Below are 26,621 nucleotides of genomic sequence, written 5' to 3' on the forward strand. Positions count from 1 at the left end.
TAATCTCTACAAACTCATCATCACTATACTCCCTTTCCATATCAGACTCATCAGTAGGTACAATAACATGGTAGACATACAAAACAGTGTTATTACCACATTCCTTACCCAACTTAATTAGTACTGGCTTCGATTCAGCATTAAGCAAATAAATCTTTAGTTCAGGAGTTCTAAAGTACAGGGAATCAAACTCACCAACAGGACCACTAAATAATTTCTTCAAATCATCAATACTAAGCTTCTCAAAATCAATACGCTTATAAAGTTTTCTCACATTACTTGTGTACGATTGATAAGGAACATGCACAAAATGACCTTCATAGTATAATATAACATTATACAAATTATCCCTGTTAAATGTAAGTAAATAATTAAAGAACCCTAATTTACACAGGTACAGAACATTCTAATAAAATGGAAAAAAACAGGACGGGTTCAACCCTAATTGAAGCATCCTAATAATTAAAAAACACAAGACGGGTAATTACTTACGTTGTTTCTTCTCCGGTGGTTGCATTTTCATCCACTTCATAATCTATGCCAGCGTCATCATCTTCAATCACAATTTCGTCTTCATCATTTGGTTCTTGAATTGTACGAACTTCAACTCCTGATCGAGTTCGAACCATCTCCGAAATTAGGTTTACAATAGAATGGATTTGGGTGTGTGTTACAGTTAGGAATTTTGTTATCAAGTAAGTAATTTTGGGGAATTTTGTTATAAGAGGGTGGGTTATAATAGAAACGGGTTTGTAGATGGGCTGGGTTTGCTAACTGGGCTGGGTCATTTCACTGACGTGGCAACGCGAGTTAACGGACGTGAAATTTTAAACGAGTACAATGACTTAAATGAATATTTTTAATTCACATATGACCTCAATGAGAACTTTTTGAGTTGGATGACCCAACTGAAAGTTAGTAGTGAGTTGAGTGACCTAACTGCCATTTAACCCCCTGTTAAAAGGCAGGTCAAGAGTCACCCAGAACCTACGATGATGTCCAAGCTACTCTCTTCTCGTTCTGACACAACGACGTCGTTGTCTACTTTCAGGTTCTATTCATTATTTTTCTTCCTCACTTGTAACTTTTTAATCTCATTAATTTTTATCGCGTGTTTAATTGCCTAAGGTAAATTTAGATGAGTGTGATGTTGTGTAAACTGTAATGCATCTCTTTACCTAGGATTGTGCAAATTGTTGCCTAGCTAGGGTTTAATATGTTACTATCAGTTTTTACCTTTTTTAGGTTATGTTATATTGCATTTCAGTAAAAAAATTGAAGTAATAACATACTGTAAAAAAGCTAACGGGGTGTTGGTGCTGTGGTTGAGCTACCCTTGCGGGAGGTCGGGAGTTCGATTACTGACATGTGCGTGTGTTATCGATTAGGAAAAAAAATTATCATTTAGGCGCTATGCGGGGGTGAGGTTTAGGGGGATCTAGTCGAAATTAGTTTAGCGATCCCAATCATACATGTAGAATGTATATATAATTATAATTTTATATGTTGGGAATTTGATCATTTTGGGGCCCTCTAGTGTAGTGTTGGGGGCCCTAGGTGCTAGACTTGTTCGACTATAGTTAGGGCCACCCCTGCACACATAGTTTGTCAATTCTTCGTGTATAGATTTGATATTTGATAGATAATGATAAGATCATGATTAAGTAGTTTTGAGTACAATTTGAATTATGTTAGAGAAAAGGGCGGCACACATAATTTGTCAATACTGCGTATATAGACTTGATATTTTATCTAGTTGGTAATGCGAAATTTTGCATTTTACTTGATGCTTTACTTTCTCAATTGTAAATTGTTATGATAGTTAATTTGTAACTTGCATTTATCTGTTTAACCTAGCAGCAGACTTCATCAATCTCAAACGACGAATGCGACTGTCTACTTTGCGGAAGATCTGATTTTTCAAATCTTAGATCGTCTTCCGGTTAAGACTCTGTTGCTTTGCAGATGTGTATGTAAACCATGGTGTTCTCTCATTGATAGTCCATGTTTTGTCAAAGCACATCTCAAGAGATCTATTGAATGCAACACAAATACTGGTGTTGTTATCAGAGGTTTTCTTGCTTACTCGGTGGATTTTGATTCTCTAGATAACACTACTGCTATAGCAATTGATGAACCACTGAGAACTCATCTGCGAGGTACTGGACTTGTGGGTTCATGCAATGGCTTACTTTGCTTGTACCAACGCAAGACGGAGATTTACTTATGGAATCCGGCAACCAGAAAGTGCAAAGAGTTACCTACTGCCCCAACTGATTTTATACGTCCTTTCGATATAGACCAATCTTTTCTATGTGGCTTTGGGTATGATGCTGTTAATGATGATTACAAGGTTCTGAGAATTCTTCCTCCCGATCGTCTTGATTTGGCTGGCTCCAAGGTCGTAGTTTACAGCCTAAAAAATAATTCATGGAGACAGCTTCAAAATATTTCTTACCACTTCCTATTAGTTCGAAATTGGGGTATTTTTCTGAGTGGAGCTCTGCATTTGATTACAGTTAAGACTCTGGGTTCCGAAAGCTGCCTATCAATTCTTGCTTTTGATCTTTCCATTGAAAATTATAGGGAGGTTCCGATGCCTGATGTTCGACATAAGAAGCCTAGTAAATTTAATCTTTGTATGTTTGCAGAATCCCTTTGTGTGCTTATGCTCTACCCTTACAATAGTGTAGACGTATGGTTGATGAATAATTACGGGGTTGGAAACTCATGGTGTAAAGTATTTTCACTGGAGCACCCACAGTTAGTTTGTTCTTCTATATCTGTTAGGCCAGTTGCTTATTCAAAATGTCGCAGTGATGTTCTTGTAGAAGTGGTTGACAAGAAGGTGATGTGGTACAACCTTGAAAGGAAGACAATTAGGACTCCTAATATTGCTAATATGCCAGACGTTTTTCATGACGTGGAAGTCTACACTGAAAGTCTTGTTCCGCCTGACTACATTTTCAGGCCACAAGAGAAAAAGAGCCAGGAAAAACAACGGAAGAGGAATGAAAGGTAAAAAAATCTCTCCTGTCTATTAGATGACTTTCGCCTTGAACTAATTACATGTTGGCTTAAATTTCTGATGTTTTTAGGGACAGATTTCTTTCCAAGGGATTTAAGTTAGTGCTGTGAAACGCTAGCAATCAGAAAATGAAGAAGAAAAGGTCATGGATCTCGTTTATTATCATGCAGATGTAATTTGTGTAGGGTTTTAATGGCTTGGTGACGGCTACCATCGGTAAAATCCACTGTTCTTGTAGTGTTTCTTTGTTACTCCAAGTGACTGGTCCATGCTTTGTGCCCGGAGGAGGTAAATAAGTTTTTGCCTCTTAGATTGCAAATGTTTCTGATGAAATAATATGCATGAGCTTTCCTTTTGTGAACAAATGTTGGTATTGATTTTGCGATGGATTGCTACATTGAATATGCGGATTCTATTATAAATATTTTGTGTATGTTGTTTTCTTTTACTTTGGGCAAAGTTTGGGAGGTCTTATATATTGAAACATTCTTGCAAGTTCTTATTGAAACATTCTGGCAAAACAAACTGATTGACATGAATGGATAAAAAAAATTAATCACTTCCGGTTTATTGGAGTGCTAGATGTGTTTTTATGGGTGGAGCGCACCCCTCACTTCAAGGAAAACGGGTCAAGCGTTGGTACAGGGGTATAGTTTTTTTTTTTTGACTCAAAGGGTAGTTTATAAATCAAATAAATCATCCAACACAATAGAATTCAACCCAATAGGGACAGACCCCCTATCGAAAACACGATCTGGAAAAGAACACGACTCTCTCGCTAAATAGTGAGCCGCCATGTTGGGTTAATTCTTGTACTATAGTATAAATTTTGCTTAATTACTAGTACTATTTTCTGAACATCTGATTAATTTTAACTGACATTTGACCTGTTTAACTTAGTGATGGACCTCGTTTCCTCAATGTGAGTACCACAGAACATCTGATTGCTCAAATCATAGATCGCCTTCCAGTCAGGGATCTGTTGCGTTGCAGATGTGTATCTAAGCCATGGTGTTCACTTATTGATAGTCCACGTTTTGTCAAAGCACATCTCAAGAGATCAATTGAATGCAAAGCCAAACCTGGTATTATTATTAAGAGTTTCATTTCTTACTCGGTGGACTTTGATTCTCTGCATAATAAAACAACTACTGCAGTTGAAATTGATGAACCGTTAAAGACTCTTCTCCATGCTACTGGGGATGTTGGTTCATGCAACGGCTTACACTGCTTGTATAATCTACAGACAGACTTGTTTTTATGGAACCCGGCAATGAGAAAGTGCAGAAAGTTACCAGATGCACCAGCTGAATTTCTTCGTCCTTTTGAGTTTGACCAGTCTTCTCTATGTGGCTTTGGATATGACGCGGTTAATGATGATTACAAGGTTCTGAGAATTGTTTAGCCTGATCGTCATGATTTGTGTGGCTCTAAGGTCACAATTTACAGCCTAAAAGCTAACTCATGGAGACGGCTTCCAAATATTTCTGGTAACTTCCAATTTAGGGGAGCATGGGGTATATTTATGGGAGGAGCTCTGCACTGGATTACAGTTACAGCTCCGGGCTCCCCGTCAATTCTTGCTTTTGATCTTGGAGATGAAAACTATAAGGAGGTTCCAATGCCTAGACTTCAGAATGATATTGTCAAGAACATGAATATAGTTATCTTTGCTGAATCCCTTTGCATGCTTGAATACTTTCCTCTTATTCGTATAGATGTGTGGGTGATGAAGGATTATGGGGTGAGAAATTCTTGGTGCAAGCTATTTTCTGTTGAACAACCAAAGATAACTACATGTTGTATGTCTATTAGGCCTATCTTTTATTCAAAGAATCGGAAGGATGTTCTTTTAGAAGTCGATAGCAAGAAGGTTATGTGGTATAACCTTAAAAAGAAAAAAGCCAGGGCTGTTAAGATTGCTAATCTCCCGGAAATTTTTGATTTGGAAGTCTACACTGAGAGTTTAGTTTCCCCGGACTATAATTTCAGTTGCTGTGGACCGCAGGTGCCAAGGCAACCACAGGAGAAGAAAAAACAGCAGCAACAACAGAGGAACAAGAGGTAAGCATATCATATTTCAAGTTTGATAACTAGTTGGATATGTTTACATGAATAACATAGAAGGAATATATTAGCTAAAATTTGATGTTGGTCTTTGTAGGGACGGATTCCTTTCAAAGGGATTCAAATTAGTATTATGAGACGCTAACCATTAGAAATTGGTGGGAGATTAGGGTATTGTAGCTTGTTTATCATCCTCGGGTTTTTGCATGGTGAAGACAATGTGGTGGAAAGAAGATCATGGAATTTCTTATCTATATATCTAAGTGCTTTTTGATGAATTAATGTTGTCTATCATACTGGTTTTGTTGGTTTTGATGTCAAGAAATGCTGGAATCACCTTGGAACTATATTAATTTTTGTAGTTTAAACATGCATTTTCCCAAACTGGAAGACCCTTCATTTCTTATCTATATATCTAAGTGTAGTTCAACTTCTTCTAGGAATGATGAATTTGGTGCTGGGTTAGGTTGTCGCATAACAAATTAATCGGTGAGGTGCCTGGTACTAGCAGCTTAGCTTCAGGCACTTTCAAGTTCTTAAGTTGGAAGATAACCTTCTTGGACCTCAATTTCCGAATATCGGAAGCAACACATTAGTTACTCTTATGTTGAGGAAGAACAAGCTCATTTCTAGCATACCAGAAAAGGTGGCTCTTTTAATCATCTTCTTTGCTCACTCTGCCATCAAAACAACACCTGAAGAATGTGTTTGCCTTGAGTATGTCAATGGGTTAATTATCAGTAAGTCACTTGCTGCGTTCAAATATATCAAGTGAGTCACTGATTACAAAATTGACTTAAATTAGTAACTCATTTGAAAATTTGTATCAAAAATATCACTCTACCGTTAGTTAAAATTCTTAAAAGTATTATATATTGAGTTTCATACATTTTTTTATGAATGATATTACATACAAATGAAAGATTATGACTTCTAGTATTTTAGATAATATTTTTAGATTTTAAAATATTTATCTACTATTTATTTTTATTTAAATCAAATAAAATAATCAAAAATTTTAAAAAAAATAGTTAATAAAATTTTAAAAATCTAACAATATTATCTAAAATAGTAGAACTCGAAACCTTTCATTTGGATGTAATATCATTCATAAAAAATGTGTGAAACTCAATATATGGTACTTTTAAGAATTTCGACTAATGATAGAGTGACAATTTTGATACAAATTTTAAGTGAGTGACTCATTTGAGTCAATTTTGTAGTCAGTGATTCACTTGATACATTTGGACGCAGTAAGTGATCTACTTAATAATCAACCCGTATGTCAGGGATGGTTGGGTTACCTATAATGGTTGTTGCAATCTTCTTGGGATAACTTGTGATTCCTTAAAGATAAGACATGAGAGAGTTGTCTTATATCCACTAAAACACTGTTGGAGTGCATTTTTTGTCATATTTCTTATATTTGGAGTTAAGAGCATGTTTAAGGAAGCTGTTGGACTTACTCTAAGAAGAGTACACATAGGATACACCTCAAAGTTTCTTCAAGATGCAAGTAAGCTCATCTTCTAAATTCACAATTAATTACTCTGATATTTATTAAAATGTATAATTTGTTGCTGATTAGTATGTTCAAGCCGGTCAATAAAATTAAACACATTTTTTCTATTTGACTGGAACCCTTTGTTATTACTTGAGTGTCATCTTTTATGCGTATTTCTGTTATTTTTCCAGTTTTGCAAAATAGTTTGATTATGGATATAGGATTAGCAGTCCAATTGCTGAGTTATCTCTGGCTTCTTCTGAAGTTAACCAATTTGTTAATGACCTTGGAGATCTTGAGGAGGAGACTGAGATAATTCAAGAGGTGCATGCATATGTCAAGTTTAAACTCGAGCAAATAATATTAGCCGAACACAGTATTCTAGTAAAGATATAGCAGGAAAAAAGAGACAGGAAGTTTGTCCTCAAAATTGTGCAAATTCTCCTGCAATACTATACAATTATTTTAAACATACAACCTCATCTAAAAATTATTGTAAAATAGTACAATTAAGCAATTGAACCACTTATAAATTATTAATATGTCTCCCATCCTTAACGGACCAAAGGGAGTAATATTTGTCATATTATATATTATTTTTATTTTAATATTTTAATTTAGTGTAACATAAATTCAATAACAAAAGTCAATTGTCAAAATATTTTTAATACAATCATATGAAAATACATATAATTGAAAAAAATATAAAAATATCCAGAATTCCTTTTTAAATCAAGAAATAGATTTAATATAGTTTAAAATGTTTTTTAAAATATTATGGTCATTAAATTACCCTCAATATTTATTTATACTTTTTAACAACTAATTAACATAATTTGGTATTATTAAAATATAATTGAAAAATAATTCTACCTCTCACACGGAAGCGGGGAAAAATCCTTAAAGATGGGTACTTTGGTCCCTTGAAAATATTTGAATTTAATACATACTGACTAGTTAAATACTTATACATTAAGAGTCAAAATCACTTACGAAAATTTAAACTAAACATAATATTTTAAATTTTCTGCGATAACTCACGCATTTTAGAAGAAGTTGAATACTACTCGAACAATAACAACAATCATATTAACACATTAACAATAAAAAATTTATATAATACATCGTCACACTGTAAAAATCAATACGTGAATCATTCGAATTTGCTGCATGTCCGCTTCCTTTAATTTATGATCACAACATTTCTGTGAAAGATTTGTAATATATTTGTATTGCAAATTAATTGCCCATGAAGATCATATGTTATGTTGTGATATCGGCTTACATTGCATATTTATATATATTTATATTATTAAAATAAATATTTATCTATGAATATTTGTAATTAAATCAAAATAGAATATTTATTCGAGCCACGTCTGAAACACATTTTTATATATGTTTAATCGGCTTTTCTGCGCTCAGGAGTGCACCACTAATATATTACAGTTAAATCTCTTTAAAGTAATAGGGTTCGGACCGAGAAAAAATATTGTTTTAACGAGATTATTACTTTATCGGAAGTAAAAATATACTGTGTCCATTATGTTGAGACCGGAAAAAAATATTATTTTAACGATATTATTATTTTAACGATTATTACTTAATCGAATTTCAACTGTAGTTGACATTCTTTAATTGATTTTTGACTTATATTAATGATGATTTTTTATACACACAAAATCCTATCAAAATCAATTATTATCAATAAAATTAGTAATTAGAGTGTGCCCGCCCATATACATATAATGAAATAACATGTGAAAAAGCCATGTTTGATTTTCAATTCCCAAATTATACACTGTTTCTTGATCCATTATCCACAGTAAACAAAGTTGTGAATGTTATAAACCTTGACTGAAAATATTAGTTATGTTTAATATAGAGGAAGTATAGGAGAATAGAAGATGGAGAGAAAGTTGTGTTGTATTTCATTAGCTAAATGAGTTATTTATAGTAGTTGGTTTACAAGGCTTACTAAGTAAGCTATTCAAATCTTCTTCATTAAGTATTACAAAACTTCCTCGATAAGCTTTACAAGTCTTCCTCGATAAGCTTTACAAGTCTTCCTTGGTAAGATTTGAGAGACTTCCTCGATACGCTTTGACAATCACTTTATTTTTTATTCAAATATTTTAACACTCCCCCTTGATTGTCAAATGCGAGTTATTGCAAAGATTGACTGCCTCGTTAAAACCTTGCAAGGAAAAACCCAGTGGGATAAAAACCTTGACGAAGGAAAAAGAGTACAGCCTCCCTCTGAATAAAATGTCTCATATTCTGACATTTTGATGTAGCAAACTTTTTAATCTCCGCATACCCATATTATTTCTTAGCTTCTCAAATGTTGATGTAGGTAGTGACTTTGTAAGTATATCCGCCAGATTATCGCATGAGCGAACTTGTTGAATATCAATATCACCATTTTCTTGAAGTTCATGAGTGTAGAAGAATTTTGGCAATATGTGTTTTGTTCGATCCCCTTTAATATATCCTTCCTTAAGTTGTTTGATGCAGGCCGAGTTATTCTCAAATAAAACTGTAGGACTGTTTGAAATACTTGATAATCCACATGATTCTCGAATATGTTGAATGACCGACCTTAGCCAAATACATTCTCTGCTTGCTTCATGAATTGCTAGTAACTCTGCGTGGTTTGATGAAGTTGCGGCCATAGTCTGTTTTGTAGACTTCCAAGAGATAGCAGTATCACAATATGTAAATAGGTAACCTGTTTGTGATCGCCCAAAATGAGGATCTGACATGTATCCAGCATCTGCATATCCAACTAGCCGTGATCTTGAATTGTTTGGGAAGAATAGTCCAAGATCGATTGTCCCTCGAAGATATCTGAATATATGTTTTATTCCATCCCAATGCCTTTTAGTAGGGTCAGAACTAAATCTTGCCAACAAGTTCACTGCAAATGCAATATCAGGCCGTGTGTTATTTGCAAGATACATGAGAGCGCCAATTGCACTGAGATATGGAACTTTAGGTCCAAGAGTCTCTTCATCTTGTTTTCTAGGACGGAAAGGATCTTTTTCAACCTCGAGTGATCGAACAACCATTGGTGTGGTTAGTGGATGAGCTTTGTCCATGTAGAACCGATCAAGAATCTTTTCAGTGTAGTTTGATTGATGAACAAATATTCCTGAAGATAAGTGCTCCACCTGTATACCTAAATAAAATCTTGTCCTTCCAAGATCTTTCATTTCAAACTCATTTTTCAAATAGTTAGCAGCATTAGTAATATCTTCAGTAGTACCGATAATATTCAAATCATCCACATATACAGCAATAATAACAAAACCAGTTGATGATTGTTTAATAAAAATGCAAGGACACACTTGATTATTAACATATACATCATTCAATAAGTGCTCACTAAGCCTGTTGTACCACATACGACCAGATTGTTTCAAACCATACAATGATCGTTGTAATTTAACAGAATATAAATGTCGAGGCTTCGTGTCCTCAATATTCAACCCTTCAGGAATTTTCATATAAATATCACTATCAAGTGATCCATATAGGTATGTTGTCACAACGTCCATCAAACGTGTTTCCAGTTTTTCCATACAAGTCATGCCCATTAGAAAACGAAAAGTAACTCCATCCATCACAGGAGAGTATGTTTCCTGGTAATCAAAACCAGGTCTTTGAGAGAATCCCTGGGCTACTAGCCGGGCCTTATATCTCACAATTTCATTCCTTTATTTCATTTTCGTATAAACACCCATCTATTCCCGACAGGGACTACACCAGCTGGTGTTTGGACTGCAGGTCCAAATACAGTTCTCTTGCGTAATGATTGCAATTCTTCTTGAATCGCAATTTTCCATTTTGGCCAAACATCTCGGTGTCGACACTCTTCCACACTTTGTGGTTCAGGATCGGAGTTCATAATAATATCAGATGCCACGGAAAAAGCATATACATCATCAACCTCAATACTCCCACAATCCAGTAATTTCGCGTAATGGACATAATTCATTGAGATCTCATAATTTTCAGGTACCTTTGCTTTCGTGGAAGCATTTGCCACTTCTGGGGCAACATTCTCTTCTGGAGGCAATCCCACGTCTGGGAGTTTTGTTACAGCCACTTCAGGGGCTTGAACCTCTTCAGGAGGAAATACCACTTCTGGGGTATTTTCTGAAACTTTTGCCACTTCTGGGGCAATTCCAATCAATTTCCGTTTTCGTGGTACAATATCTTTTGCACCAATAGGTCTACCACGCTTCTGGCGTGGCTTTGAATCACTAATCAATTCTCCAGGAATTGATTTCTTAGTAGGGATTTCAACTCGTGTCGGAGCATTAACAGCAGGTATATGTGACCTTATAATATGTCTAGAGTCACTAAAGGCATCCGGCATTTGATTAGCAATATTTTGCATATGAATAATTCTTTGAACTTCAGATTCACATTAATTAGTACGTGAATCAATAGAATTTAATCCTGATGTATTCCATGATATTTCGGAATTTAATTTATGAAAATCATTATCTCCCCCTAATTTAGGGAACATGGTTTCATCAAAATGAAAATCAGCATAGCGAGCAGTAAAAACATCACCGCTTAATGGTTCCAGATATCTTATAATAGATGAAGAATCAAAACCAACATATATACCAATTCTTCTTTGAGGTCCCATTTTATTTCTTTGTGGTGGTGATATAGGAACATACACAGCACAACCAAATACTTTTAAATGAGATATATTAGGTACTTGACCAAGAACTAATTCTTGAGGGGATTGTTTATGGTAAGCAGAAGGCCTTATTCTAATTATATTTGCAGCATGAAGTATTGCATGACCCCAAACAGATATAGGTCACTTTGCCCTTAGGAGTAAGGGACGGGAAATAAGTTGAAGTCTTTTAATTAAGGATTCTGCTAAACCATTTTGTGTATGTACGTGAGCCACCGGGTGTTCGACTGAGATTCCTACTGACATACAATATTCATTAAAAGTTGCAGATGTAAATTCAGCAGCATTATCTAGTCGGATTGATTTAATGGGATGGTCAGGAAATTGAGCTCGGAGTTTAATTATTTGGGCAAGTAATTTGGCAAAGGCTGTATTTCGGGTTGTAAGTAGACATACATGAGAACATCGAGTTGACGCATCAATTAAAACCATAAAGTACCTAAATGGGCCAGAAGATGCATGTATAGGACCACAAATGTCACCTTGAATTCTTTCTAAGAATTTCGGGGACTCGGTTTGAAGCTTAACTGGGGATGGTCGGACAATAAGTTTTCCTAAGGAACATGCTGAACAATGAAGTTCATCTTGGGATATTATCTTTTGAGTTTTAAGAAGATGTCCCACAAAATTTTAAATGATACGACGCATCATAGATACTCCTGGATGACCGAGTCTTTCGTGCCAAAGGGAAAATAGTTTTGGGTCTATGACTTTGGGGATGTTGACACTATGAGATTCAAGAACTCGTATACTTGTAACATATAATCCTGAAGAAACCGAGTGGAATTTCTCTAGGACCCTTTTATTGTCAACGGTGTTTGAGGTGATGAGAAGGTATTCTTTTTCATTCTCATTAATAGTTTCAACGTGAAACCCGTTAAGACGGATATCTTTAAAACTCAGTAGGTTTCTAGTTGACTTGCTAAAGTATAGAGCCTCTTGTGTGTGTATGTGTGTCTTATTTGGTAGAAGAAAACTAGCTTTCCCAAAACCTTCTATTATATTTGATGTACCCGATACCGTCCAGACATGTGAGTTGGTTTTAGTCAACTGTGAAAAGTATTTCTGACTCTGTAAAATAGTGTGTGTGGTTGCGCAGTCAACAATGCATATATCTTCCATCTCTATACATATATAAATGAAAAACATCTTTATTAAAAACAAACCGAGTACAGAAAACAACAACATGAAACAAGTACATAAAATGAGTACATAAGTAAAACACAAAGAAAATAAGTAAAGCATGATAATACATATGAAGTCTAGTCGTCTAAACCATAATAAAGATTAGCACCAGTGTCTATTTCATTTGAGGCCTTATTGACTGGTTCATTAACTAGATTATAATTAGCGAAGTTGGTTTCTACTCTCTTTCCATTATTCTTTTTGGATGACTCGTAGAGATCAACAAGATGTTTGGGTGTGCGACAAGTACGTTGTCAGTGCCCCTCAGATCCGCACCTATGACAGATGCCCCGGTTCTCTCCTTCTTGGAGAGCCTTTCTTTTATTTGGCACTTCACGTTGCCATTTCTGGTGGCCAGAGTTGTAACCATCACGTTGCCACTTCAGGTGGCCAGAATGATATTGATTGTGAAACTGACCACGAAAATTTCCACGTCCACGGTTTCGTCCATAACCCCGTCCTCCTCTATGCCCTTTCCCACGTTCATTCTTCAGGAATGGCGTATTATGTACTTCAGGTAACTGGGCAGAGCCTGTGGGACATATCTGATGATTTTTCAGTAGCAACTCATTATTCTTTTCAACCACAAGAAGGAGAGATATCAGCTCGCCATATTTCTGAAAATTACGCTCCCTATATTGTTGAGTTAGGATCATAGTGTTGAGGTGAAAGGTTGAGAGGGTCTTTTCAATCATTTCAGTATCAGTAATATTTTCACCACATAAAATTAATTTTGAGCTTATTTTGAAAAGAGCAGAATTATATTCAGCTACAGATTTAAAATCTTGTAACCTCAAATTAATCCAGTCATATCGGGCAGATGGCAAGTGAACAAGTTTTTGATGATCAAATCTATCCTTGAGATTATTCCAAAGGGTGAGTGGATTTTTGATAGTGAGGTATTCAGATTTTAGATCTTCGTGGATGTGATGCCTAAGAAAGATAATCGATTTTGCATTTTGTTCAACAGTTGGGATCTTTTCCGGGTCAATAGTATCTTTTAGGCCATTAGCACTAAGGTGTAATTCCGCATCAAGGACCCATGACAAATAATTATTTCCGGAAACATCCAAGGCAACAAACTCTAATTTTGCAAGATTCGCCATTCTGAATAGATTTTAAATAAGATATAATATGTCACATAATATTTAAACAGACAAGTTGAAATAATAACTGTATACAAAAGTTACGACGGCATAGCCGGCCATAAAACTTTTGATTATTACTTGACGGCAGCGCCATCTTTATAGTAGTATTACTTGACGGCATAGCCATCTTTATAGATTTCAATCAGTAACATAAACATGTAATAATATTTAGAAGAATATGAGAAAAAGAAAACGTACCTCTTTTATGAAATAGTTTTAGTTGATAGGGACTTGTGGGTCAGAATAAGTCGTATCTCTTTCGAGAATAAAGCTTCAGTTGGCAGAGACTCGTGCTGATAACGTGTTATAAACCTTGACTGAAAATATTAGTTATGTTTAATGTAGAGGAAGTATAGGAGAATAGAAGATGTAGAGAAAGTTGTGTTGTATTTCATTAGCTAAATGAGCTATTTATAGTAGTTGGTTTACAAGGCTTACTAAGTAAGTTATTCAAATCTTCTTCATTAAGTATAACAAAACTTCTTCGATAAGCTTTACAAGTCTTCCTCGATAAGCTTTACAAGTCTTCCTTGGTAAGATTTGAGAGACTTCCTCGATACGCTTTGACAATCACTTTATTTTTTATTCAAATTTTTTAATAGTGAACATTTTCTTTTGGATTGAGAGATTTGAGAGAGAAACTGTAGAGCTTTTTTAGACGCTTTTTTCAATATCTCCATCGCATTAAAACATAGACGGAAAAAGATCGAAAATGATGTCCAAGCTTCTTTCTTGTCATTCCAACGCAAATACGACGTCGTCGTCTTTCTAATATATTGTCTTCATCTGTCATTTCATGATCCTGATGTATGTAACGTGATCTTGGGATTATTATTAGAAAATTTCTAAAATTTAAAAATATATTGGTTAGAAAAAAGTATAATACATAAATTAAAATTTAAATACCCTCAACTATAAATAAAGTTCATTAAAATTTTATCTTAGACATATTGAAAAGTTTTCACGGCAAATAACCGAGGATATACTGGGAAAATGATTGGGGAATGGGGATAATATATATACATAGAGTAAAATTTCATGAAGTTCACTTTTTTATTGGAGTTATTGGAGTTCATCTATATTCTGCAAATAAATATCTTGTAAAACGTGTTACTTTACAACATATGTTTGACAAATATCATTATTCAACATGCAAATATCGTACATTTATAAGTACAATATGTATGTTCTGCAATATGTCTGCAACATAAATATTTATATTCTGTAAATTAAACATGTTTTGTAGAATAATATTTTTTGCAATATTCTACTTGTAAATGTTGTAAAATCTACAAGATTTTTAATAAAATAGTGATATTTATCGAAAAATAATATGTTTTGAAAAATTTTAAGCTTAATTTACTTGTAGAACATATGTATACTCCAAGAATTTTAATGAATTAGTGAACTACATATAACTTAAGTCATATATGTATATACCTCATAAAATTAAATAAATTTATGATATAAGAATATTTCAAGAATATTTTTAAAGTTACTAATATATATTTATATATTATTTTTCAAGACAAAATAAATACTTAAGAAAAATATGTATAAACTCTCACTATGTATTGAAACTCTTACTCAAGTTTAGAAGATTACCTACAAATTATTTGTATGGAAGCTCTTACTCTAGTTTATGAGTGAAGTGATCAAACTAAACATGTTAATTAAATTTTTTTCGATATCTCACATAAAATGTAAATAATTTTAAAAAATGAAAAAATGTACATAGCTTACTTTCCTTGTTAATTAATTTAAACCTTAGACCATAAACTGAATATAAAATACTTGATCACAGCATTAAACTAGCATGTATGTTAACTCATTCAAATTGTGGCCAACAATATTAATATGAGATTGAGAGTATCTTTGTTGCATTGTGCTTTTAACGATAGACTTATGAATTGAACTTTCCGTAAGAAATAAAAAAACTTATGCAATGAACACAGCAATTAATCATCAGACGAAAGCACATGTAACCGCACAAGCTGATACCTTTTATACGAATATCCGAATAATATCCGTTTTATTTTTGCTCGAAACAAAAACAAAATGTTATTTTATAGTCCAAAAAAGAAACAGGCCTACTTTAGGAGTAATGGGCTTGGCTGGGCTGGGCCTAGAGGCTAAAATTTTACTCAGTTATACAATCTATGAAATTACAGCAAAAAAATTAATCAATTTGACAACAAAAAAGTGAAATTCGGAACATAAGTCACTTTGGCACCGAAAAAATAACATAATTTGTATTTTTATTCATGTTTCCAAAAGTAATTTGTATTGTGTTATTTTAAAAAAATAACATAATAATAACTGAAGTATATATATAGAGAGAGCGGGGATAACTATTCTCTTTGTTACAGATTCGAATTTAGAAGAATTTATGATTATACCTCCTGAGTCAGAGCATGTCGCTTAAATACGGTTTACCTTGGTTCACGTGTTTTGCAGGCTATTGCGTGAGCCCATAGGTTTACCCGGTGCACACCCGAAGCGTAGCGGCCGTAGATTTTTTACGATAAAAAATAATAATAAATAAATAAATTTATGATATAAAAATATTTCAAGAATACTTTTAATGTAAATAAATTAATTTAAATATTATTTTTCAAAATAAAATAAATACTTAAGAAGAATATGTATAAACTGTCGGTATATATTCAAACTCTTACTAAAGTTTAGAATATTACCTACAAATTATTTGTACCGGACCTCTTACTCTAGCTTAAGAGTGAAGTTATCAAACTAAATATAGTTATTAAATATTATGCGGTATAGGAAGTTTAAAACATGCAACCTCATCTAAAAATTACTATAAAATACTATATAATTATACAATCTCTTCTATATATAATAGCACAATAAAGGGATAATATACAAACTCGTACCACTACACCATATTGTCACATGTGTTTTTTATCAAACACATAATATGTAAGTGTGCTAAAGAAATATTTTATTTAACTTTAAAGATAGCTACTTGAATGCCGCAAAAAAAAATAGTTACTTGAATATTCGTACAATTAATTTTAAAGAACTGATATCTAGATATAAAGTTAGGCATAGTACATAAATGTATTATTATCTTATTTATTATTATTTTTTAGTTTGAAAATATATCTCATATATTTTTAACATATTTTTTATTATAAAAAGTAATTAAAATGTACATATATAATTTTTAAAGAAAATATTGAAAACAGAATCGCCTATATATAAATAATCTAGATTGGTATTAAATATTTAGATAAGTTCGAATTATAATGAGTCAATGAATTTTAGTTTATTTTGAATTTGAAAACAGAATTTGGCCCATTGTTCAAAAAATACTCGAAATTTGATTACATGACTAGCCGAAAAACATTGTCACATTCTACGTTTAGTAAATTTAAATTACAAGTTCGACGAGAATATCTTACCAATAATGTGAAATTTTTTGATATCTAATATTAATATAAATTAATGTGTTTGAGGTATTTATAGGATCAAGTCAATTGATTATTTGTATTAAAATTACTAACTTCACTGGTAGCGCAATAGTGTTTTGGGGCTTGTCCCGATTTTAAAAATATTTGAAATTTGATATGATATCTCACGAGATTTGTTAAAACTACGATGATATATTAAATAAATTTATTTTTCATTTTTCACTTTAAAATAACTAGCATTTTAAAAAGAATTCTTTTAGATGAACAATATTTATTGATCAAGATAATATTGTACAAATATTTTGAATTATTTAATATTTTGAATTATTCAAATAAAATTTATATCTATACTATATTGTAGCATTTGATTCAATACATTTTATACTATTTTAAAAAACTATATATTGTTCAATAATTTGAAGGAATTAATCAGTTCAACTAATATTTATAAAACTTTATCAAATTGAAAAATATTTAATTTTAGGAGAATAGTATACAATATTATCAAATTATTATATGAAGAAATATTACAACTGTAATATTTAAACTTAAAAATAGTTTAAATAACAATATAATTACAATTTTTCCTTCAAATTCTTGAAAAAAAATCATGAACATCAATAATAAGTCTTATAATATATAATTTATTTTTATGTTACATGATTGATACTCGGTCGCGTAAAAAACAGATATGAATTGTTTGTTAGTGATAATGTGAATACCATATATAAATTATTGCAATTTATTTATTACATAATTTTAATTTTTGAATAAATTATAAATACATGTTATTTAAGTAATCAATTGTCTCGCTAGATATTAATAATGATTATACATATACATAAATCAGATATTTAGCATATAAATAATTGAAACCATCGTAATTTACTAAGAAATGTAACATACGATAATTCACATGCTAACATAAATACATATAACTTAATCTTATTTTGTTAAGAGTAGTGTAAAAAAACTAACATTTTTCCAAAAATACATACGTTAAATTTCAAAAACTAACATTTTTCATTAAAATCAACTTTTATATTAACAGTAGTGTAAATTTTATATTATTTTATATTATGATTGCAAGTAATTCTAAATTCAGTTATTCATTTTTTATCTTTTTAAATTGAGTAAGTTAATTGTAAGTTAGTAGAGAACTCAGTAATAATATAGACTAGTTATATAGTTTATTTAAATAAAACTCAAAATTTTTGGTCAACTATGTATTCAACATATATGTTTTTTAACTTTTTCTTTGTAAACATACCAACGACATTCTACGTATTAAGTTTATTTGTTTCATTTCAAACGTACACTGACTACCCTGTTTATATTATTCATTAAATATAGTTATACTACACAAACACAAATATATATTTTTCTTAATGAGCTAAATTGGAAACGTTGTGTAATTTAGTAATGTCTTGTATGAAAATGATACACAGACAAATACGTTAGATATTATACAACATTTACAAATAAGAATATAACTAAAAATATTATAATTGTATGCATAAAAAAACTTTAGAAAATAACCCGTACCTCGCACGGGTTATTATGCTAGTTATTTTAAACATACAACCTCATCTAAAAATTACTATAAAATACTATACAATTATTTTAAACATACAACCTCATCTAAAAATTCTATATAATATTACAATTAAGCAATTGAACCACTTATATATTATTAATATGTCTTCGATCCTTAACGGGCCAAAGGGAGTAATATTTGTCATATTATATATTATTTTATTTTAATATTTTAATTTAGTGTAACATAAATTCAATAACAAAAGTCAATTGTCAAAATATTTTTAATACAATCATATGAAAATACATTTAACTGAAAAAATATAAAAAAATCCAGAATTCCTTTTTAAATCAAGAAATAGATTTAATATAGTTTAAAACGTTTTTTTAAATATTATGGTTATTAAATTATCCTTAATATTTATTTATACTTTTTAACAACTAATTAACAGAATTTGGTATTATTAAAAAACTAATTGAAAAATAATTCTACATCTCACACGGAAGTACGGGAAAAATCCTTAAAGATGGGTACTTTGATCCCTTGAAACTATTTGAATTTGATTCGTATTGACTACTTAAATACTTTTATATTATGAGTCAAAATTACTTGCGAAAATTTAAACTAAACATAATATTTTAAATTTTCTCCAATAATTCACGGATATATATATGCATTTTAAAAGAAGGTGAATAATCATATTAACCCTAAAAATCTATATAACACATTGTCACACTGTAAAAATCAATACTTGAATCATTCAAATTTGATGCATGTCCGCTTCCTTTAATTTATAATCACATAAATTGCCCATGAAGATCATATGTTATGTTGTGATGTTTACTTGCACGGTGTATTTATAAATATTTATATTATTAAAATAGGTATTTATATATGAATATTTTTAATTAATCAAAATAGAATAATTATTTGAGACAAGTTCGAAACACATTTTTATATATGTTTAATAGGCTTTTCTGCACCAAAGAGTGCACCACTTATATATATATATCAGTTAAACCTATTTAAAGTAATATAGTTGGAATCGATAAAAAAATATTACTTTACCGATTTTATTAATTTATCGATAGTAAAAATACACTGTGTCTCTTATGTTGGGACCGAAAAAAATATTATTTTAACGAGTTTATTAATTTAACAATTATTACTTAATCGAGGTTCAACTGTAGACGACATTCTTTAATTGATTTTTGATTTATTATTAGTGATAAATCCTTATACACAAAAATTCCTATCAATAAAATTAGCGACCGCCCATATATACACTGTAATAACATGTGAAAAAGCCATGTTTAATTTTCAATTCCTAAATTATACACTGTTTCTCGATCCATTGTCCCCAGTAAACAAAGTTGTGAACCTTTTCTTTTGGAATTGAGAAATTTGTGAACTTAATTTTCAAAAACACGTTTTTTAAATTAAAAACCGTACATGAGATATTGGGGCTATTGGCTTCTCAACAGATTTGACTTTTGAGAGAGAAATCGTAGATCCTTTTTTGGCCTTTTTTTCAATATCCCCGCCACATAAAAATCTAGACGAGCTCGCAGGAGTTGACTCAGTTGATTAAAAGGGATAATTATTTTCTTAATTACAGCTATTGGGTGAGCACGTAATATTTATCCAGTACGCACCCGAAAAATAGCGGCCGCACGTTAACTATGATAAAAAAACAAACAAAAGGGAAAAGATCGAAAACGATGTCAAGGCTTCTTTCTTCTCATTCCAACGCAAATACGACGTCGTCTTTTTCCTAATATATTGTCGTCATCTGTCATTTCATGATCTTGATGTATGTAACGTGAACTTGAGATTATAACTAGAAAATTTCTAAAATTTTAAATATATATTAGTTAGAAAAGAGTATAATACATAAATTAAAATATAAATACCCTCAGCTACAAGGTTTAAATTAAAATTTTATCTTGATACATATTGAAAAATTTTCACGGCAAATAGCTGAGGATATACGGGGAAGATGATTGGGGAATGGGGATATCTGATCAAACAAATCATTTTTCGCTCCTAGTGTATGTCTTAATTTTTATTTTTTAATGATAACTGCAGAAAAATAAAAGTTTAGATCATTTTGATTGATGAAATTTGTGTGAATGCAGAGTGGTCCTCTATTATTACTCCCTTAGTCCTTTCCAATTGTTTACATTTATGAGTAAGTGTACGGCACGCAATTTAAGGTGCATAAAAAGTATAGTTATGTAACTTATTTTTACAATTTTCTTTTTCTGAATAAAAGTTAAATGTTTTAATTTTTATTCAGTAAAACAAAATTGTAAAAAAAATTACAGAGCTATACGTAATATGCACCTTAAAATGCGTGTCGGACACTTTATAAAAAATGTAAACAATTGAAAGGGACGGAAGGAGTATAAAAAAAGTAACCAATCAAAATATATTAATTTTCAAGCTTTCCACGGTTATTGGAGTTCACCTTTTTATTAGTGTCATCGGAGTCTATCTACGTTTTGCAAATAAATATATCGTAAAACGTGTTATCTTGCAAAATATGTTTCTCAGATATCATTATTCAACAAAATCATGCAAATCTCGTACATTTATAAGTACAATATGTACCTTCAGCAATATGTCTGCAACATGAACATTTTATATTCTGCAAACTAAACATGTTTTGTAAAATAATATATTTGCAATATTCTGCTTGTAAATTTTATGAAATCTACAAGATTTTCAATAAACAGTGATGTTAGTCGAAAAATTATATGTTTTGGAAACTTTTAAGCTTAATTTACTTGTAAAACATATATAAACTCCAAGAATTTCAATGAAATAGTGAATTACAGATAAATTAACTCATATATATATATATAAACCTCATAAAATAAAATAAATTTATGATATAAGAATATTTCAAGAATACTTTTAATGTTAATAATTTAAATTTAAATATTATTTATCAAGACAAAATAAATACTTAAGAAGAATATGTATAAACTCTCAATATGCATTGAAACTCTTACTCAAGTTTAGAAGATTACCTCCAAATTAATTATATCGAAGCTCTTACTCTAGTTCATGAGTGAAGTGATCAAATTAAACATGGTAATTAAATTTTTTCCGATATCTTACATAAAATGTAAATAATTTTAAAAAAGGAAAAAATGTACATAGCATACTTGCTATTAATAATTTAAATCTTAAACCATAAACTGAATATAAAATACTTGATCACATCTGTTAACTCATTTAAACTGTGGACAACAATATTAATATGAGATTTAGAGCATCATTGTTGCATTGTGTTTTTTATGATAAACTTATGAATTGAACTTTCCGTAAAAAAGAAAAAACTTATGCAATGAACTCAGCAATATCCAATATCGTAGGACACAAAAGCACATTTAACCGCACAAGCAGGTACTGCCGAGAGGACGAGTGACAAGTAGAGCCGGCAATTTCGTACACGACACGATAACACAACACGAAAATAATGAGTTTGGTTTGATATTTTTGGTACACGAACACGAAAGTACATGAACACGAAAGCACACAGATGAATTTAGTGTCGGTTTTGGGTTTACACTTGGGTACACGACACGAAACGAAAGTATACTAAATAAATAAATATTTAAATAAATTTATCAAAATTGTATGAATACATATATCTTATCATAATATTTTACATATAATATTTACAGAATATAGATACAAAATAGATTCAAATTTAAATTTCATAAGACTCGACTGCACTTGAGTCTTTATGACTTATTGACTTAAGACTCGACTAGTAAAAACCTAATATTTAAATATTTATTTTTTTTATTTTTATTTTTATTATTAATTTTAAATTACACGAAACGCACACGAAATGAAGGTATCCGAACATGAAACGAAACGAATCCTTAACGATTCGGGTTTGGGTTAGATATTCAAGACACGAAAGTACACGACACGAAAGTATACGAAACGAACGAATTGTCAGCTCCAGTGCCAAGACATATATTCGGAAATCTATATAAGTGAATACTGCCCTGCTTGCTTTCGAATTTCATTGAATATGAAAGTAATTAGGACGCCTAATATTCGTTTTTATAGATTTTTAAATATTAATTATATTAATATTAATTTAATATCATATTTACTATAATTTTAATCATATTATCATATTATATCATTATATATATTAAAAAAAATTGAGGGCCTAATATTTTATTTTGTCCTGGACCTTAATATAGACCATTGTATGTTATGGAAGTCACCAGTATAGATCTTTTGAAATTGATAAGCAAGAGGGCTGAGGTTGACCTTGACAAATTGTCTAAAATTAGAAAGAAATGAAATGTAGTATAGAGATTTGTTGTGAATGCATGGATTGTGTTTATATTTACCTATATATGCATTAAAATTTTACATTAGAAAGGGGCTCAGTTAATTTGCTTGCCCAAATTTTCTCAAAACATTTTTACTCGAAAAAGACTAATGTTATAGAGAATAGAGGGATAATTTCTAATTTAATAGGAATTTAACCCACAAAACTAAAATCAAAATACAAATTAAATCGTCCCAACTATGATTCATATCCTAAATTTATATATTGTATCATTAATATCTAAAATTAATATAAAATAATAAAATAATTTTATTGATTAAAATCAAAATATATATTATCAACTCCGTTATAAAAATCCAAGGATCTTTTAAAAATCGTCAATAAATCAATAATAAATCAGTTATTTTTTTTATCAATTAATTAAATTCACGATAAATTATCAAATTTCTCAAAAAAAAACCCAAAAATTATAAATGAGTGTTAATCGAGTAGTTCTGATTTTTAAAATTATAACCCTGACTCACTATTATCGGAGACATTTGGGGCCCGTTTGGGGTTTATTAAAATATGTAACCTATGAATTAAAGTTGAAAAGTGTATATAAAAATTATAACTTATAAGTTATTTAGATGTTTAAATAATTTTAAGTATAAGTTATTTATAGGGAAAATTGATTTTTTAACACTCAACTATTTATTTCTTTAGAAATCTACCAACCAACTTCTTATTTTTTTATTTTGTTGTCACTAACGTTACCTTTGTATTAAATTCTACCCAATTCCGTTAAAACAATCGGAAAACAAAGAAAGTGGTACCGGAATTTGGGCAATCCAGAACCAGACACCGTTTCGATAACCTATCATTTTTCCGGCAAAGTCAATTCATGGTCAAATCGGCCTTGTCTTCTATAATTTTTCAGTCCAAATCACTCTATACAAACTCAACAATTCATATCTAGTAGGATCAATCAAAGCCAAAGTGTTTTTCGATGATTCCAGCGAGTTCTAATAAAAAAATTTGATGAGTTCAAATTCCGGTAATAGTAAAATTGATTCAAAATTCAATAAAACTTAATGCATATGAACCAAGACACTCCTATAAGACTATTACACCAACTTATACTGGCAAATAATTACTTAATCAGTCAAAAAAAGGAACACAAGTGTCATCTACTTTTTCGGCGAACACAAAATTATAACCCAAAAATCACAAAATAAACACATGTGAACTCAAAATCGAACGATCTATACATTCATAACTTCAAAATTAGTGAACGATTAACCAAAATAAAACCCTAAAATTAACCTTTTTAGACAAAATTAACGGAATGGTTTAAAATGAAAAAGAAACATAACATTAGTGATAAAAAAATAAAAAAATAAGTCGGGTGTAGGTTTCTAAAGAAATAAATAGTTGAGTGATAAAAAAATCGATTTTCCCATATTTATAAGTTGATAATGTGAATCATAACTTATAATTTATAAAGGAAATTGAAACAAAACTAAAATGTAACTTACAATATGTTATTATTTTTAACACTTGAATATAAAATAAAAAACGAGAAAATTTAAAAATAAGGATAATGACCTCGAGATCAAATTATATAACTAAAGTAAAATATCGATAAATAAATATTTGATAAACGAATAATATTGTCAAATGGATAATTTTTTATGGTCCTAATTTAATAAATATAATGTATTTTTAACCTAAATAAATAAATGATCTCGTTAAATGAATAAAAATTTTCGCTTCTGACTATATTATAATTTTATCATAGAATTAACTGTAAAATAATCCTCATTTTTAAAGTGAAGAGCGGAAATAAATGTTAAAAAGAAAATTTTAAAAGGCAAGAAATGATAAACAAAAGAAAAAAAGTGTTTATAAGTTCCCAAACAGCCGCTCATAGACAGCTCAAACGTCATTTAGAAATGCTATGAAATATGAGGGTGTTTATGCTAGAAAGTGTGATTTATAAGTTGTAAAAATTTTGTTGCTGAAAATATTTGTGTATAAAAAATGTACTCCTTCAGTTCCACTTGATTGTTTACGTTATTTTTCGGCGCGCTTTTCAATGTTCGTTTAAAGTATACTTTCATTATATATATATATATATATATATTTTTTTTTTAAAAATCTGAAAAAAAGTTTCATGTTTGAACTTTTATTCAATTTTTTTTTTTAAAAAACATTATGAAACTATACTTTATTGAAGTCTCGAAATACGTGCAAACAGTGTACGTAAAGGACGGAGTATATTATTATTAATGAGTATTTTATATAGGGTAGCATTTCATGTAGTAGTACCTTCTTATATAGAGAATCGTGGATAACCATTATTTAAAAAATATAAAATATATAATTTATTTTATTTTTCATCATATATAGTTATAAATTTTAACTATCAAGTTAAAAATTGAAGTTACACAATTTTTTATTTAAAAAATCATTGAAATTATTGAAAAAAATTAAATTAGTTCTATAGCAGAATCACAGTAGAATCACACTTATTAAAAATTATTCTAATGTAAAATGAAATTTAAAATCAAGTAATTTTATCAACTTTTAATTGTTAAATTTTTTATTATATTTATATTCTTGATTAGCATCGAATTTTATATTTTTTAAAATAAAATTTTACAATTTATGATAAGTAGAATATAATAAAAACCATGGCTCCACGTAGTAAAGGCAACTTTATATATACCTCATCTACCCTATCATTGAATACTAACTCTTAGCGTGCTCCCGAAAAATAGATGAAATATTTATAGGAGTATTTGTCTCCTGCCTTTTTCACCTGTCCCAAAAAAAGACCGAGAAGCGGAAAAAGAAAAATACTACGATGTCCAAGCTTATTCCTTCTGATGGCAGCTCTTCATCTACTTCCAGGTTTTATAGAATATTCTTATTTATCTATGCAATTTTATACAATATGCAAGTCTTTAATTACATCTATTATATTGAAATTTACATTTCATGTTGAGATAATTTGTAATCAAGTTCTTTTTTTTTTATAAATAAAATAGGGTTTTGGATTCTCTGTGTTTTTAGTATTGGTATATTTAAATCTAACTGCTGTGTCATTTGAATCGTTGCACATGCAAGTTTTTACAAATTAGGGTTTTAATTGTGAGTTTTAATTAATTTAGACATGTGTATATGATTTAGTGTTAAAATATAGATCAGACAGGTCTTCCTCTGATACCCTGATGTTTTAGAGTTACGGTTCCTTGACATTTAGACATAGGGTTTTTGTATAAGTTTCTAACTAGGGTATAGGGTTTAATGTGTTGTGTGCGCGTTGAAGTACTAAATTGTTGTGTGTTTTTGTAATTGTATCCGGTAATGTTGACCTTAAAATTGTTTTCGGAATAACAGTTTTTTACTTTTTTTGTTAAATTCCGCTTTGTATTTTTAAAATTTGATTATTTGAATAGGTAATAAGATACTATAGAAAAGATGATGACTAAGTAGTTTTGATAAGGACATATAATTGTCGATGATGGTGAACGTATGTAGACTTGATAACTACTTGAGTTAGTAATGCGAATTTATGTCTGTTGTACTTGATGATATGCTTTAATTGTAAATTGTTGTAATACGAAAATGTAACTTGAATTTTATTTGTTGTTTGACATAGCAATGTACTTTATCAATCTCAAATG

At 30.5% G+C, this 26,621-nt stretch overlaps 3 protein-coding genes across 4 annotated transcripts; 2 read left to right on the top strand and 1 right to left on the bottom strand.

The window, feature by feature from the left end:
* The first annotated feature begins 935 nt into the window (after positions 1-935).
* LOC141689486 (F-box protein CPR1-like) lies at positions 936-3,234 on the top strand. Of its 2 annotated transcripts, none has more exons than XM_074493788.1 (3): positions 936-1,051; positions 1,861-3,018; positions 3,099-3,234. In XM_074493788.1, exons 1-3 carry the CDS (start codon positions 993-995, stop codon positions 3,136-3,138), a joined length of 1,257 nt encoding a protein of 418 aa, XP_074349889.1. In that variant the 5' UTR covers positions 936-992; the 3' UTR covers positions 3,139-3,234. The 2 variants fall into 2 exon arrangements, with proteins under 2 accessions (XP_074349889.1, XP_074349890.1); XM_074493789.1 differs by having other exon boundaries at positions 3,105-3,228.
* Positions 3,204-5,427, top strand: LOC141692105 (F-box protein CPR1-like). Its single transcript, XM_074496844.1, has 4 exons — positions 3,204-3,316; positions 3,929-4,415; positions 4,449-5,092; positions 5,193-5,427. Exons 1-4 carry the CDS (start codon positions 3,297-3,299, stop codon positions 5,230-5,232), a joined length of 1,191 nt encoding a protein of 396 aa, XP_074352945.1. The 5' UTR covers positions 3,204-3,296; the 3' UTR covers positions 5,233-5,427.
* Positions 5,428-12,758: 7,331 nt separating this feature from the next.
* LOC141692106 (uncharacterized) lies at positions 12,759-13,610 on the bottom strand. Its single transcript, XM_074496845.1, has one exon. The coding sequence runs from the start codon at positions 13,608-13,610 to the stop codon at positions 12,759-12,761; it is 852 nt and encodes a 283-aa protein (XP_074352946.1).
* Positions 13,611-26,621: the final 13,011 nt, after the last annotated feature.

This window comes from Apium graveolens, chromosome 10 (genome assembly GCF_009905375.1).
Source record: "Apium graveolens cultivar Ventura chromosome 10, ASM990537v1, whole genome shotgun sequence".
In the NCBI taxonomy this organism is placed as follows: Eukaryota; Viridiplantae; Streptophyta; class Magnoliopsida; order Apiales; family Apiaceae; genus Apium; species Apium graveolens.